Source organism: Zeus faber (genome assembly GCF_960531495.2).
Source record: "Zeus faber genome assembly, chromosome: 1".
NCBI lineage: Eukaryota > Metazoa > Chordata > Actinopteri > Zeiformes > Zeidae > Zeus > Zeus faber.
The window spans coordinates 18,267,074-18,281,772 of NC_137193.1; the positions used below are offsets into that span (position 1 = coordinate 18,267,074).

At 42.9% G+C, this 14,699-nt stretch overlaps 1 protein-coding gene across 1 annotated transcript in view; it reads left to right on the forward strand.

The window, feature by feature from the left end:
• ak4 (adenylate kinase 4) overlaps nucleotides 1-5,375 on the forward strand; it is a 6,264-nt gene extending 889 nt beyond the window's left edge. Inside the window, exons 3-6 of the mRNA XM_080010291.1 lie at nucleotides 951-1,070; nucleotides 1,757-1,929; nucleotides 4,892-5,010; nucleotides 5,172-5,375. Coding sequence (XP_079866417.1) covers nucleotides 951-1,070; nucleotides 1,757-1,929; nucleotides 4,892-5,010; nucleotides 5,172-5,298 — 539 coding nt within the window. The 3' untranslated portion in view covers nucleotides 5,299-5,375. The remainder of the gene's footprint in view (nucleotides 1-950; nucleotides 1,071-1,756; nucleotides 1,930-4,891; nucleotides 5,011-5,171) is intronic.
• The last annotated feature ends 9,324 nt before the right edge of the window (nucleotides 5,376-14,699 follow it).

A 14,699-nucleotide genomic window follows, 5' to 3' on the forward strand; every position in this document is an offset into this window, starting at 1 on the left:
TTTATATCCCAAAAAACACTGTCAGCTTTTACTTTTGACAAATCGACGTATTTTTATTTGGGATGTTTAGGATATATATATATATATATATATATATATATATATATATATATGCCAAGCTCTGCAAACCACTAATGTAATTTGGAATTCTTGGCAGAGCACTTAATTAAAACCATATGTTCATGCTTGCTGCTAGAGAATAGTTTAAAGGAGACGCTATATTTTTGTTAAATCACTGAGTAAAATCAACCTATTAGAGTTTAAGAAAGATATTAATCGAAAAGAAAACCAATCCAACGATAAGTTGTGCGATGATGGACCAAGCTTTGGCACAGGAAGCAAGTCTCACAGCTTTACTTTCCTATTAGGTTGTCCTATATATTGGTCGGATTCCGAGCATGGAAAACAAGGACATCAATTGAGGGAGGAATTGGACGGATTGGTAGGATTAGAATCATGGGTCCCTCCTGCCTCCCCCCTCTGGTGTACAGTATCTCCCATTGAGAGAGAACTATTGCTATTCCTTTCATGCTTCACTGTTTTATTTCCCCCCATACAGTAGGTTATGTATATAGGACAGTATATTTCATTTTTGAAGATCGTTTTCATCTTTTATCTTTTTTTTTTAATTGTTTTTCTGTTATTTTAGGTTATATCTGTTGTTTATTATCAGGTTTAGTGTATGTTAGCCAATGTTTTATTATAATTGGGTACAGTTAATTTTTCTGTTTATTGTGTGTGTCATTTTCCATCTATCACCATTTTATATATATATTTTTTTATTGTATTGCTTTATTGCTGTATTGTTGTTTTGCCTATTGTTTTGATGTGAGCTGCTGGGGCATTGCAATTTCCCTTTGGCGATAACTAAAGTATCTAATAATCTGTTGTTGTTTTTTTATTTCCTCTTTGTTTAAATAATCTTTTGATGTTTCCCAAATGTGTATCAGAGGCAGGGCTGCTGGTGAAGAGCTATGTGGAGAGGGGTCTTTTGGTGCCCGACCATATCATGACCGGACTCATGCTGCCCAGACTGGAGCAGCTGACCAGTCACAGCTGGCTGCTGGACGGTGAGCACGCCCCCGCGCAGTCAGAGTCCATATGGCAGGGCATGTCACGGGAGGTTGTTTCCCTGCAAACTAAATATGCACTCAAAAATAAAAGTTTAACAAAGTTCACACCCGAGTGTGACCGAAACAAGGCGCATCAAGTCAATGTTGAAATGACCTTGGCTGTAATTGAAAGTAAATTACAATGAAATGAAAATGAAATAAACAATAAAATGAAAATGAAATGAAAAATAACACTCTAAAATTAAATTTAAATTTAATAAAAAATTTCGCAAATACATACATGAGTATATCATTCTAGAAATAAGAACTTTAATCCACAAATAAACATTGTGGATAAATGCACCGCACCTCATACTGTTCTCCCAGCACAGTAGTTTTATTACTAGTTTTTACTATGTTTCTTATTACTATAGCACTCCAGTCATCCCTGAAGACAGAACCCTCTGATGTCCAAACACTAACATAGTCGTATAATGGTTGATATATCTAGACAGAACAACCTGTTGCAACACCACATACTCAAACATTTAAACCAGGTAAAGACTTGTTTTGAATATTGTACTCAGTGGTTGAACAGTGATACTCCGGGCGATCCTTCTCCGGACCATGTCCTCTGTGACCCAGACCCTTTTCTGTCACGCTGTGTCAACCTACCCACTCCACTCCACCCGATCTGTCCCCAGGGTTTCCTCGCACCTCAGGCCAGGCCCTGGCCCTGAACGCTGTGTGTCAGATGGACCTGGTCATCAGCCTCAACATCCCCTTCGAGACGCTGCGCGAGAGACTGAGCGACCGCTGGATTCACCCCGCCAGCGGGCGGGTCTACAACATGGGCTTCAATCCCCCATGCGTTCAGGTCGGAAGATCACTGATCGCTCTTGGCACAACTTTTAAGAGAGCAGAGATTTTAAAGAAATGAACATGTCACCTATAGTAGTGATAACAATAATAATGATGATAATTATAACAATAATAACAACAACAACAACAACAACAACAACAACAACAATAATAATAACAATAATAATTCTTATTTTTATCAGAATCAGAATCAGAAATACTTTAATAATCCCAGGGGGAAATTACTTTTGTTACAACTTCAAATCTACATCCAACATATTTACATACAACATATAATAATTATTAAGAAACAGATTTATATATAAATATATATATAAACATATCTATATACACATGGTAAAGTGTAAAATGTACAGTTAAAATGTGCAAAAAGAAGAAGGTGCAGAAGTGGAAGTCCGTGTTTTGAGGTCAGGTTACAGAGAGGGGGTGTCTGACTCCCTGAGGGAGGCGTTGTAGAGATTGATGCCCACAGGCAGGAATGACTTCCTGTGGCGCTCTGTGGTGCATCTGGGTAAGAGGAGTCTTCTGCTGAAGGTGCTCCTCTGCTGGGCCAGTGTGTTGTAGAGAGGGTGTGAGACATTGTCCAAGATGGACTGAAGCCTGGACAGCATCCTCCTCTCTGCCACAGTCGTCAGGGTGTCCAGCTCCTCTCCTACGACATCACCGGCCCTCCTGATTAGTTTGTTTAGTCTGTTGTTGTCTGCGACCCTCAGTCCACTGCCCCAGCATGTGACAGCGAAGAAGATCGTACTGGCCACAACAGACTCATAAAACATCCTCAGCATCGTCCGGCAGATGTTAAAGGACCTCAGCCTCCGTAGGAAATAGAGTCAGCTTTGGCCCTTTTTGTAGCCTCTGTGTTTCTGGTCCAGTCCAACTTGTTATTGAAGTACACCCCCAGGTACTTGTACTCCTCCACAGTGTCCACAGGGACCCCCTGGATGGAAACAGGGGTCACGGGTGTTTTTGCCCTCCTCAGATCCACTATGAGCTCCTTTGTCTTAGTCACACTGAGCTGCAGATGGTTCAGCTCACTCCAAGTGACAAAGTTGCCCACAACAGTCCTGTATTCACTCTCATCACCCTTTTTAATACAACCAACTATTGCTGAGTCATCAGAAAACTTCTGAAGGTGGCAGGACTCAGTGCAATAGTTGAAGTCTGAGGTGACGAGGGTGAAGAGGAATGGAGAGAGGACAGTCCCCTGTGGGGCCCCAGTGTTGCTGACTACTCTGTCAGACACACAATTCTGTAGGCGTACATACTGTGGTCTGCCTGTCAGGTAATCAACAATCCAGGACACGATGGGGGCCTCCACCAGCATCGCAGCCATCTTCTCACCCAGAAGAGCCGGACGGATGATGTTGAAAGCACTGGAGAAATCAAAGAACATGACTCTCACAGTGCTCGCCGGCTTGTCCAGATGAGTGTAGACTCTGTTCAGCCGGTAGATGATGCTCTCCTCAACTCCCAGGCGGGGCTGGTAGGCGAACTGAAGTGGATCAGTGAAAGGCCTGACCATAGGCCTTAGCTGCTCCAGGACAAGCCTCTCGAAGGTCTTCATGATGTGGGACATCAGAGCCACCGGTCTGTAGTCCTGAGGGCCGCTGGGATGCGGCGTCTTCGGCACAGGAACGAGGCAGGACGTCTTCCACAGCACAGGGACACTCTGGAGGTGCAGGCTCAGGCTGAAGACTTGATTCTTATTCTTATTCTTAGGGGTCCAGCCCGCAGTCATTACTGGGATTCTTTCCATTTTTGATCTTCTCTGAGTTTTTGGTGCTAAAAGTATCTGGAACACAACAACCACAGTACGCACAGACATGCTTGAGGTCCCGTTATTAAATTAGTGAAATACTGTCGTAATCTTACTGGAAGTAGAAGCGAGGAGCGGCATGCTTTGTGAGATCCCCATCCAAAGTTAAATAAGTCTAAGCTACGTCTCTCGGAACTCATTCCCCTCTCTCCCACTCATGCTGCATTCCACAATACCCCGAAAACTATAGTCGGTCACAGAAGGCCTCTTCGCACCGCAGGAACTGTCCCTTTCTTTTGTGTCCAGGAACGATCGGCATTGTTTAAACACTGTTCTTCTTTAGGGACATTTAAACCAAACAACACAAGGGGAACACACAGTGACGTGATTGGTGCGTGATTGGTCCAGATGGTCGAACGCATAAAATAATTGACACTTCACTTAAAATCAACATGTCATGTCTATTTGTACACAATTTATAAAAAAAAAAAAAAACATTAAATGTATGTAAAAAACAGCGTCCCTCCGCCCAACCATGCAGTGGACACGGCGGACTCGGAGCAACCCTCTATCACGACAGGTTTTCCATCGCCCTGGGTGGCAAAGAGTGAGTGGAGAAGTGGTTCACCGCTACAGCACTGTTCAGACCTCTGGTCACGCCATTACGAAAACTCTGAAAACTGTACCTAACACGACTAAACTGGACCCTGTGTATTGCTGCCTGCTAGCTATTATTATTATTATTATTATTATTATTATTATTATTATTATCATCATTATCATTATTATTATTATTATTATTATTAATAATAATGATAATGATAATAATAATAATTATTATATTATTACTACTAGATAATACTACTAATAATAATGATAATGATAATAATAATTATTATTATATTATTACTACTAGAGGTTTCGTAAATAGATATGCGCAAACTGGGTTGCCTCAAAGCCTCCTCCTGCCTTTGTCTCATTATTGACCCTTTTATTTTATTCTAACATATTTAGTCATGCTATGCTGTGTCATGTTGAGTTGTTTCGTGTGGTGTGTGTGTGACCATGCTGCCCCTCCTCCACACACACACACACACACACACACACACACACACACACACACACACACACACACACACACACACACACACACACACACACACACACACACACACACACACACACACACACACACACACAGGGCAGGGATGACATCAGCGGGGAACCACTGATTCAGCACGATGACGACAAGCCAGAGGCCCTGCTGGCCAGATTGAGGCACTACAAGGATGTGGCCAAGCCAGTCATAGACCTGTACAAGTAAGTGGGGGGCCTCCCTACGTTATATAATTTCACAGAGATTATATCATGTAGATGATGTTTGTATATATAGACTACGAAGAAAATTATCTCATTTCTATCCTATTGCAATTCATGACAATGTGTTGAATCTCCAATATCCGCTTTACCTCTCCCTCCAGGTCGCTGGGCATCTTGCACCAGTTCTCGGGTACAGATACCAACCGGATCTGGCCGCACATCAACTCTCTCCTCAGCACGAAGATCCACACGCCGCCGTTGACTGCCTGCCAACCCCCGATGCACTGACAGGAGCCCCGGGGAGGACCCGCAGGTGACCGAAAACCATGGAGACGCAGTTTGATTCAAGGGAGTGGAGTGACGTTTGCCTGTATGGGGGGGGGGGGGGGGGGGCAATCTTGCAGATTCCACAGAATCTGAGTTAAAATTGGGCAGTAAAAGCCCTTCGTGAGTCAAAACTCAACCTGATCCGTCCTCAAATTAGCATAACACAATAACTGTTATCTGCAGATATTGCGAGGCTTTTCCTCACAGCATAGCCACCAAATTCAAACACCGGGGGGTCAAGGGTTCTGGTTCCTTAAACAATAGCACTGTCCCCCACTGTTATCCAGTTGCACTTGTCAAAAAGAAAATCATTGCATCTCGGAGATTCTACTGTAAACACAGAAGACATTGTTGCTGCAGTTAAGTCAAAATAATTTCATCACAGAGAACAAAAAAAAAAAAAGAAAAGTTTTATGTCATAGGAGTGTTGCTCACTGATAGTGTTAGAGGCAACCGCACAGCCACATTGTAATTCAAGTGGTAAATCTTGGAAACCAACAAATGCTGAGTTTGATTTAAAAGTTTGTTCTTTTCTTAAAAGTCCTGCCCTTGGTGCAGCAATATTTAAATAAATCAATTAGTCTTTCTTAAACACATTTGATTACAAAATAAAATCTTTGATATAAAAAAGTTGTATTCTAAGAAAATATAGTGTATCAACTATTTGCTAAGTGATAATATTATAGTGATCTAGGAATCTTACAATAGAATCATCTTTTATCGATCATTATTTTATACTATTGTTTGCTTTACTAAGGTTTGTAAGCAAAACATACATGAATACAATAACTAAATATGAATACGTATGAAAGTACAGAGAGCTGATTAGGGCTCCTATTGCTATTAATACAGTAGCTTACAATGTCTTCACTATTTGCTTCCTATCTGGCCAGATTCAGTCTTTGAGGAGCGATAATATCTTATGGATGATATCTAAAACTCGAAATCTTCCTCTTGCATATTTAGTCTTTAAAACGGGAATGGGGGCCCTCAACCAGAACAAGTTGGAAATGTCATGCGGTGGCTGGTGCTGCCTCAGCACTGCCTCAAGTAGTTCAAATGGAATCGTCAGAAATGGACTTCAAATCCCGTGCCGGGTGCACTTTATAGATCAAGAGGTGTTGTTTTTATTTTATTTTTTTATTTCTATTTGTAATCAAATGCTGTTAAACAGAATTGGTGAGACGGATATCAGGAGCATCTTAGCCTAAGTTGGAGAATGATGTCGGAGAAGGGACCAATGTTTATTTAACGTTAACCAAAAGCTGACCTGACCACGTGGCCTTGCACTCAAGACATTGCTGTTTGCCGTTGATCTCGTATTATTATACATGGTTTTGTTACAAGCATCAATTAGCTGCAGGTTGTCCTCAAGCTCCTCGAGTCTTTCGTTGAAGCGCACTTTTAATCACTTTGAATCATCAGATCCCATGAAAATTGGTGAATGCTAATAGTAATGCCTATGTCTCAACTGTGTATGTTTGTCATCCCTGGCTGACTGGTCGCTCGGCGATGAAGCCATGCGATGAAAGTGCCATTTCAGACACGATCACCGTGTATCATTTTGGAGCAATGTGACCGTGTCAGCGGCGTGGTTTTCAAGAATACACTCATGTCCACATTACATTGATGGGCGAAGACACTCACCAGTCGCCCCGGTCCGTCATTTGACCCTTTCAGAGACATATCCATTAAGTACTATCATAGAATATTAGAGCAAAGAAAACAAAGACCCCTGAGAACTCTGCCTTTGGTATGAAAGAATGAAAAGGAAAACTGCGGCATTTTCCCCATCGTTGCTTGTCCCCCGTTCGGTCCTGGTTTTGGAGTTGTCACCAATGGGCTGAAGGCCAAATCAAGGTTCAATTTGGTTTTGAAAAAGCATTTATCATAAGCAACAATCTGTATTCGGCTCCACAATAACCACATTTATTTTTATTTTTTTTATTATTTTTTTAAATCTCAAAAGAGGTTGCTAAAGGCTGACGAGCCAGTTCGGTGATGAAAATAGTTTGGTAATGCATCACAAAATAATGCAACGTCCTGCACAATATGCCTCCAGGTGTGCATTGCCAATAGAGATCAGTTGTCGTAGTGACCATTTAAAACACAAATTTGTCAGTGAAAATACCAGGATTTGTCTTGGAAAGATTCCAGCCTATATAACCTCAAAGATTGTTTCCTGCTTTCTCTTTTTACTTCTTATATTTAAACAAATGTATTTTGATTTTTCTTTTTTGTTATTAATAAGTGAACCTTCCAGGCCCGTGTGTGTTCTGTGATGCCTGTTTGTTGGGTCGCCCTCTGACCTTTGCACTTGGAGACCGTAGGCAGCTTGAGACGATGTCCATCAAATGTAAAAGGCAAAATGTCGTCAAAAAGTGGTTCCTGAAGGTGCGGCCAGTGACGATCGGTGTTGGTACCTGAAGAGGCTCGTGCCACGAGAAGCATACGTTCGGCGGAGCCTGGGTGACTCTGTTTGCATTTCTCCGCCGGTATCTCCCATCTTTGTCGTTCGGCTCACATTCCTATGCACAGCCACGGTTCCAGCACGCACTGTTTCATTTTTAGCCGGGGTTTGAACTGTGTACAACCACACCCTGCTGCTGCCTGTTGTGCAATACTCTGCCATCCGTTCCTGCCCAGTTGCGGTGCCAAGCTGCCCAAACATGACGCATTTCCGGTGGAATAAAAATGTATTTTTCTCATGCTTTGGGTTTTCAGTTTTTCTGTGTCTGTTGTGTCTTCCAATTCTGCTTTTTTTGTGCTAATGAAATGACCTGCACAAACACACACACACAGTATGTATGTGTATATATATATATATGTGTATGTATGTCATATATACATACATACATACATACATACATACACACACACAGGCCATTATTGGTGCTGCCTCAATTAATAAGACCTTAAATATGAAATGTAACAGGGAGTGGCAGGATCATAGTGTAAGCCAATACATGAGTTATGGGAGGAGTGTCCTAACACACACACACACACACACACACACACACACACACACACACACACACACACACACACACACACACACACACACACACACACACACACACACACACACACACACACAGGGAGACACATGCACGCTCTTCCCTATGAGAACTATCGCTATCGCTCCCCTTCAGCCTAATCCTCTTTTCAGACCCTTCTCGATCTGTAAATAAACTCGGCTGGCCTTAGAGCTCCTGGTGCATTACTCACAGGGATTACACGTTATCACCACATTGTCTTCTCTATTTACCTTCTACGAACCGCACAGAGCTTTAGTTTGTGAACCCTGACAGAATGTCAAATGAGGTAATAGTCACCCTGTTGAGTACGATACGCCGAAGCGTAACAACAAGCTCAAACAGGTGCCATTAATACAGGTAAGGAGTGGAGGACAGAGGAGCCTCTTAAAGAAAAAGTTACAGGTCTGTGAAAGCCAGAAATCTTGCTTGTTTGTAGGTGACCAAATACTTATTTTACCGAGGAATTTACCAATTAATTCATTAAAAATCCTACAATGTGATTTCCTGGATTCTTTCCCCCCATTCTGTCTCTCATAGTCGGAGTGTACCTATGATGAAAATTACAGGCCTCTCTCATCTTTTTAAGTGGGAGAACTTGCACAATTGGTGGCTGACTAAATACTTTTTTGCCCCACTGTATATATATATATATATATATATATATATATATATACACACACACACACATACATACATATATCACATAGATATATCACACATATTCATACATATCACACAAACAGCGATCAGCCGCAACATTAAAATGTTAAAATGTGTAGCTCCCCCTCGTGCCACCAAAACCCGTGGAGGCATGGACTCCACAAGACCTCTGAAGGTGTCCTGTGGTATCTGACATCAAGACGTTTACAGCAGATCCCTTGAGTCCTGGAAGTTGGGAGTTGGGGCCTCCATGTATCGCAGATACATCCCACAGATTCCATTGCTCCATGGTCCAGTTCTGACGCTCACATGCCCATTGTAGGCGTTTCCGGCAGTGGACAGGAGTCAGCATGGGCACTCTGACCGGTCTGCGGCTACACAGCCCCATACGCTGCAAGCTGTGATGCACTGTGTGTTCTGACACCTTTCTATCATAGCAGCATTAACTTTTTCAGCAATTTGTGCTACAGTAGCTCTTCTGTGGGATCAGGACGGACGGGCTAGACTTTGCACCCCGCATGCATCAATGAGCCTTGGGCGCCCATGACCCTGTCACCGGTTGTCCTTCCTTGGACCACTTTTGGTAGGTACTTATCACTGCATACCGGGAACACCCCACAAGACCTGCTGTGTTGAAGATGCTCTGACCCAGTCGTCTAGCCATCACAATTTGATCCTTGTCAAAGAGTTGAGATCCTTACGCTTGCCCATTTTTCCTGCTTCCAACACATCAACTTCAAGTTCAGTTGCTGCCTTATATAGCCCACCCCTTGACAGGTGCCATTTGGAACAAGACGATAAATTTTACTCACTTCACGTGTCAGTGGTTTTAATGTTGGGGCCGATCTGTGTATATCACAAGTTTATTCTATACTATTTTTTTTATTTCCCTTTTTTTTTCTATTTTTCAAAAGTCGGAATCAGGGTGTTTATCAACAGAATAAAAGGTACAATAGCGTTTTACGCCAAGCAGGTAGTTTTACACTTTGACTTAAGTAGAAATATCAGTGTGGTGCTTTCACTTTTACTAGAGCCCTTTTGTGTCTGGGTATTTGTTGTTTTGATCTGAGTACTTCTTCCTCTACTGGTTAAACCCTCAACACATTGGCAAGTCAATCCGGGTCATCAGACTCCATTCCGGGTGTGTGTGTGTGTGTGTGTGTGTGTGTGTGTGTGTGTGTGTGTGTGTGTGTGTGTGTGTGTGTGTGTGTGTGTGTGTGTGTGTGTGTGTGTGTGTGTGTGTGTGTGTTTTTGCGTTGGTGCGTGCAGAGCTGGTCCTGCAGCGCGCGTCCACCGGCGCGGAGCGGCGCACTCTGTTTAGATTAGTGGTGAAAGGTTCGACTAGTTTTTGAAGATCTAGTTCCTGGCGTGGCACTCGCTCAAAAAAAAAAAAATAATAATAAAAAATTAAACAAAAAGAGTCGTTCGATTTTCCAACTCGTTCAACGTTCATTTGGGAGGGCAAGGGAGCGCGTCCCGTGAACGAAAAACGAGAGTCAGAAGAGTCGTTTAGTTGGACACGAATTCTTGCCATTACTTTGGCAGACAAATGGAAAGTGTGAATCACAAAAACGATTTACTTCCCGCAAAAATATGTATTGGGGTGGAGTCTGAAGCGTTAACAGTGGTCATACATAACGAGAATGTTGCCAAATGCATTCCTCCAGAACGAACGAGCGTTTTGCCGGATTGACCTCCCTCTCCCGAGTCATTCCAACGACGCGTTCGCTGCGAACGAGTCGTTCGCGAGTACTGCGCCGCGAGTTCCGATCCGCGCGGACCCGACGGAGCTGCTCCTGACGGGGATAGACCGGTGCGCGGCGCCTGCAGATCCGGGGAGCGCCATTGACAGCGAAGCGCGACGATACGATGGCGTCGCAGCCCTTTGCCGCCGTTGCCAACGCCGACCGGTCATAGTTCGCGCATCCCACCGTGCACAGCGCACGTTTAACGGCCCTGGCCGTTGAATGACAAACCAAAGGTCGTGTCGTCTCAAAATCACATCCCAGCTCCACCGCCGGGGGAGACGGGTGCTCGGTGCTTCTCCCGGGACGATGGTGACGGACGCTCTTCCAGGTACGACCCGTGGTGTGTTTCCATGTGCAGGGAGAGATCGCGTCGCGCCGTGTGTTCCGTTCAAGTCGTGTGGCATGGGGGGGGGGGGGGGGCGACAGGCGCACGGCGGTGTGCGTGGGGATGGAACGTTACGTAACGGTCTCCCCGTCCACCCCGACTGCAGCAGTCATCAGCACATCAAATTCACCATGAAACTACAACAGTCGGCGGGTGCGTCAACCCATTTAACTGGGGTTCATCAAGGGGGCTCAGCCTTAAAGAACAGGGTGTTTCTATACATTTACCTGCGTGATCGCACCTTCGGGTGCGTTTTGGTTAAGGTTAACACATTAAGCATCATCCCTAGCATTTCGTCCTAGGGGGCTGTATTAGACGCTTCATGCGTCAAATGAAAATAAAACACATTTAAAAGGAAAGACTGGACTCAGCACAGTGGGAGATGTTTGCGCCTTTACAGGTCAAACCAATGTTATCAATTAATAACAAAAATCAGCCATCGCCGTGCGGTATACGGGCTCTGGCTGGAGGACCGCTCGAATCCCAGTCAGCTGATCGTGACGTCACGTGACTCCTTTCTGCCCAATGACGCGCTGTGCGTGACGTCATGTGACCAGTGCGACGCTGGCGGGTTTGTCTCTACGTTCTGATACGGTGACATTTGTTTCTGCGTAGCGATGGTTATTTTCTCTATTTATCAGTGTTATAGGCCAGTACACACACCTCAATAATCACCATTTAACAGCCGTTTTGAAAAACAAAATAAATCAATAAGGCAACGGCTATTTTCTCTATTTATCATTGGTATTGCAAACGCATAGATCATGGTGATTAGGTAATGTATTTTTAATTTAATTAAAATTTCTCCTTAAAATTCGGGACAAACTTTATTTAAGAGTAAATTTTAATTTTTTTAATAATGACAATTATTCTGCCCGCCAGAATGTTGGAGACATCAAACTCCGCAATGTTCAACCCAAAGTTATGCCCGTGTACTATTGCTATGTGGTATACTTAGTCTATATATACCTTGATATATCAAACTCTGTCTAGTGCACTTTGCCACCTCTAAATCATATAGACATATCATATATACATCCATAGACATGCTTCTAGTTAATGTGTTTATTAATTTCCCAAATCCCAAGAATTATAACATTGGAGTAATGGCAACTGTTCTTTTGTCAGTCTGGTCATGTGAATCGAGCTATGAGGTTGCAGGATCCATCCTTAACTACTCTTGTGGATAATCATTAATCCAAAATCTCCCTTTAATAACGATGGAGGAATGCATTCAGTGCAGGGGAGTATTTTCAACTGTTCTCCGAGGAATTCTCTCTAAACATACAGAGATGACACATTTTTATGATGTGGCTTACATGCCTGTAAAAGCTCATCACATGGTAGCCGTTAAACTGGAAGTCCATGAGTGATTAACCCAGTGGGCACGTGATCAGCTCCAGGCTTACTGTGACAACATGTGGGGAGGCACGACAACATCCCCTTTCTCATTAGTCCTTTAGCCCCTATGGTCATTTTATCACTATTAATCTACCATAGTTAAATTTGATTTTATACACATCTGCCCAAGAAAAATGAAGAAGCAAGAACATTGCCAAGAACATTGGCAAACAATGATCTTAATCTTCCAAACGTTTCAGATTTCCCATAAAATCTGCATTCACAGCACATACACCTGGAAGAGTAACATTTACATTCCTGAAATAACTGGTACATTATCTTACCGCTATACATATTGCAAAAAACTTTGCCTTATAAAAAAAATTCAAAAATAAGTAATTTTATATTTTAAGATGTGAAATCCTTTCAGCCTACTTTGTCTCAAATTCAGATTTTATGTTGGGAACAGAGTGTAGAATATTTACTACTTTTGCATGTCTTGTTTTGGGGGTTTTCTTAGCTCTGAGCACCTGAGATCTTGATTCAAGCATTCAAAGCATTCAATGAGTGGGAATATTAAAAAGGCCGACAAGCAAGGCCCATGCATGTGCGGGCTCAGCCAGAAGCTTGGAAGAAATGGACTGGAAACCATAAAAAAAAAGAACTCAAACAAACAAACAATGCATCTGTATATTGTGGGTGTATAATTTGTCCCTTTTGGACATCCTCTTCCTGCAGTACTTTGAGCCCATGCTTGCTTTCTGAAAGAGGGTTTCCCAGGCTTATGTCCTCAGTCCAGAAACCATGCAGTGTTTCCGTTGCCTGGGGGACCAAGCCGAGGACGGAGGCATGCCATCATGGTTATGCTGAAAGAAAAAAGTAGAGGAAAAAATGTCATTATTGTTCCAATAATACCAATGATGCCACCTGTGTTTTGTGACTGTGGGAGGGAAAAAGCATTCAGGGCCATTTCATCTTTCTTTGGTGAAAAACCATAATGATTTATTGAGTCCCAGTGTAACAAAAAGCTGTGATGTTGTTTGCTTCTCGGGCTATTGCTATAACAATTATTCACAGACCACAGAGGATATTGAGAGTTAATTATTGCAAAAGATCCAGGTTATTATCATTGTATTTTAAGATGGATCCAGAGTTACTGACATCCATCCACCACATTCTCTTATCAACCAAACAACAAATAGGAAAATATGTATAGATGCTATTTTGCAAATGGTGTAAGTAGAAAAGAATAAGCACATTTTAACGTAGAATATATTACTTACAAACAGTTACTTGTATTTTTATCTGTGTATATTTACATTTATTTTTTTCACCCCAAATTATCCTGCGGGGCCTGATTGGACTCCTCTGTGAGCCCCAAAAGTGGCCCGCGGGCCATAACTTTGACACCAATATATCTAACTTGAACTGGTTTGGAACGTCGATAAATAAGAAACATAAATGAGAAAAAGACCAGAAAATTGCCATTCATCACCACCATGACAGGGGAGCTGATGGAACTGTTCTGGACATGATGTCCAGTGTCAGAATCAGAATCTGTTCATTGGCCCGAGTACATTTTCATATACAAGGAACCTCTCATGGTAACAGTTGGTGCATTGTAGTGCAGACAGACTAGTTGCATGAAAAATAATTCTCAACAGCCTGGAAAATACAACAATTATGCAGAATTTCCTTCTGGAGAAAAGAGGCAAAGCAATAAAGGGAAAGAAAGATGCAGGAAGGAAGGAAGCAAGGAAGTGAGGGGTTCGTGATGGAAGTTTCGATTGTTCTTTGAGATCCGGTTTTTGACAAATCGTTTAAAAAAAAAAAAGGGTAGTTCGATTATCCGACCCTCCGTTCGTCCCATTTAGTTGGTGTAATGCGCGGTCAGCAAGGGGGGGACCTCCGCCGATCGAGGAACGAAAGTCAGAAGAGTCGTCCGGCCCTTAATTGTGAACGGATTTCTCAAAATAATCCTTCGGCTCTGTCAAAATCGTTAATTTTGCCGGAATGCAAACGTGTAATCAGCCACATTCAACATGAATCACGCCAAATGCCTGGGCATTGTTTTTTTTTGGCCTGGGACTTGGAGGCCCACAGTGATGCGCGTCGGTTTCATTTCAAAGACAAGGAATCCCGAGGGGACGCCCGCCTCCTGAACGAAAGATTCGTTCGCGACGGGCGAGT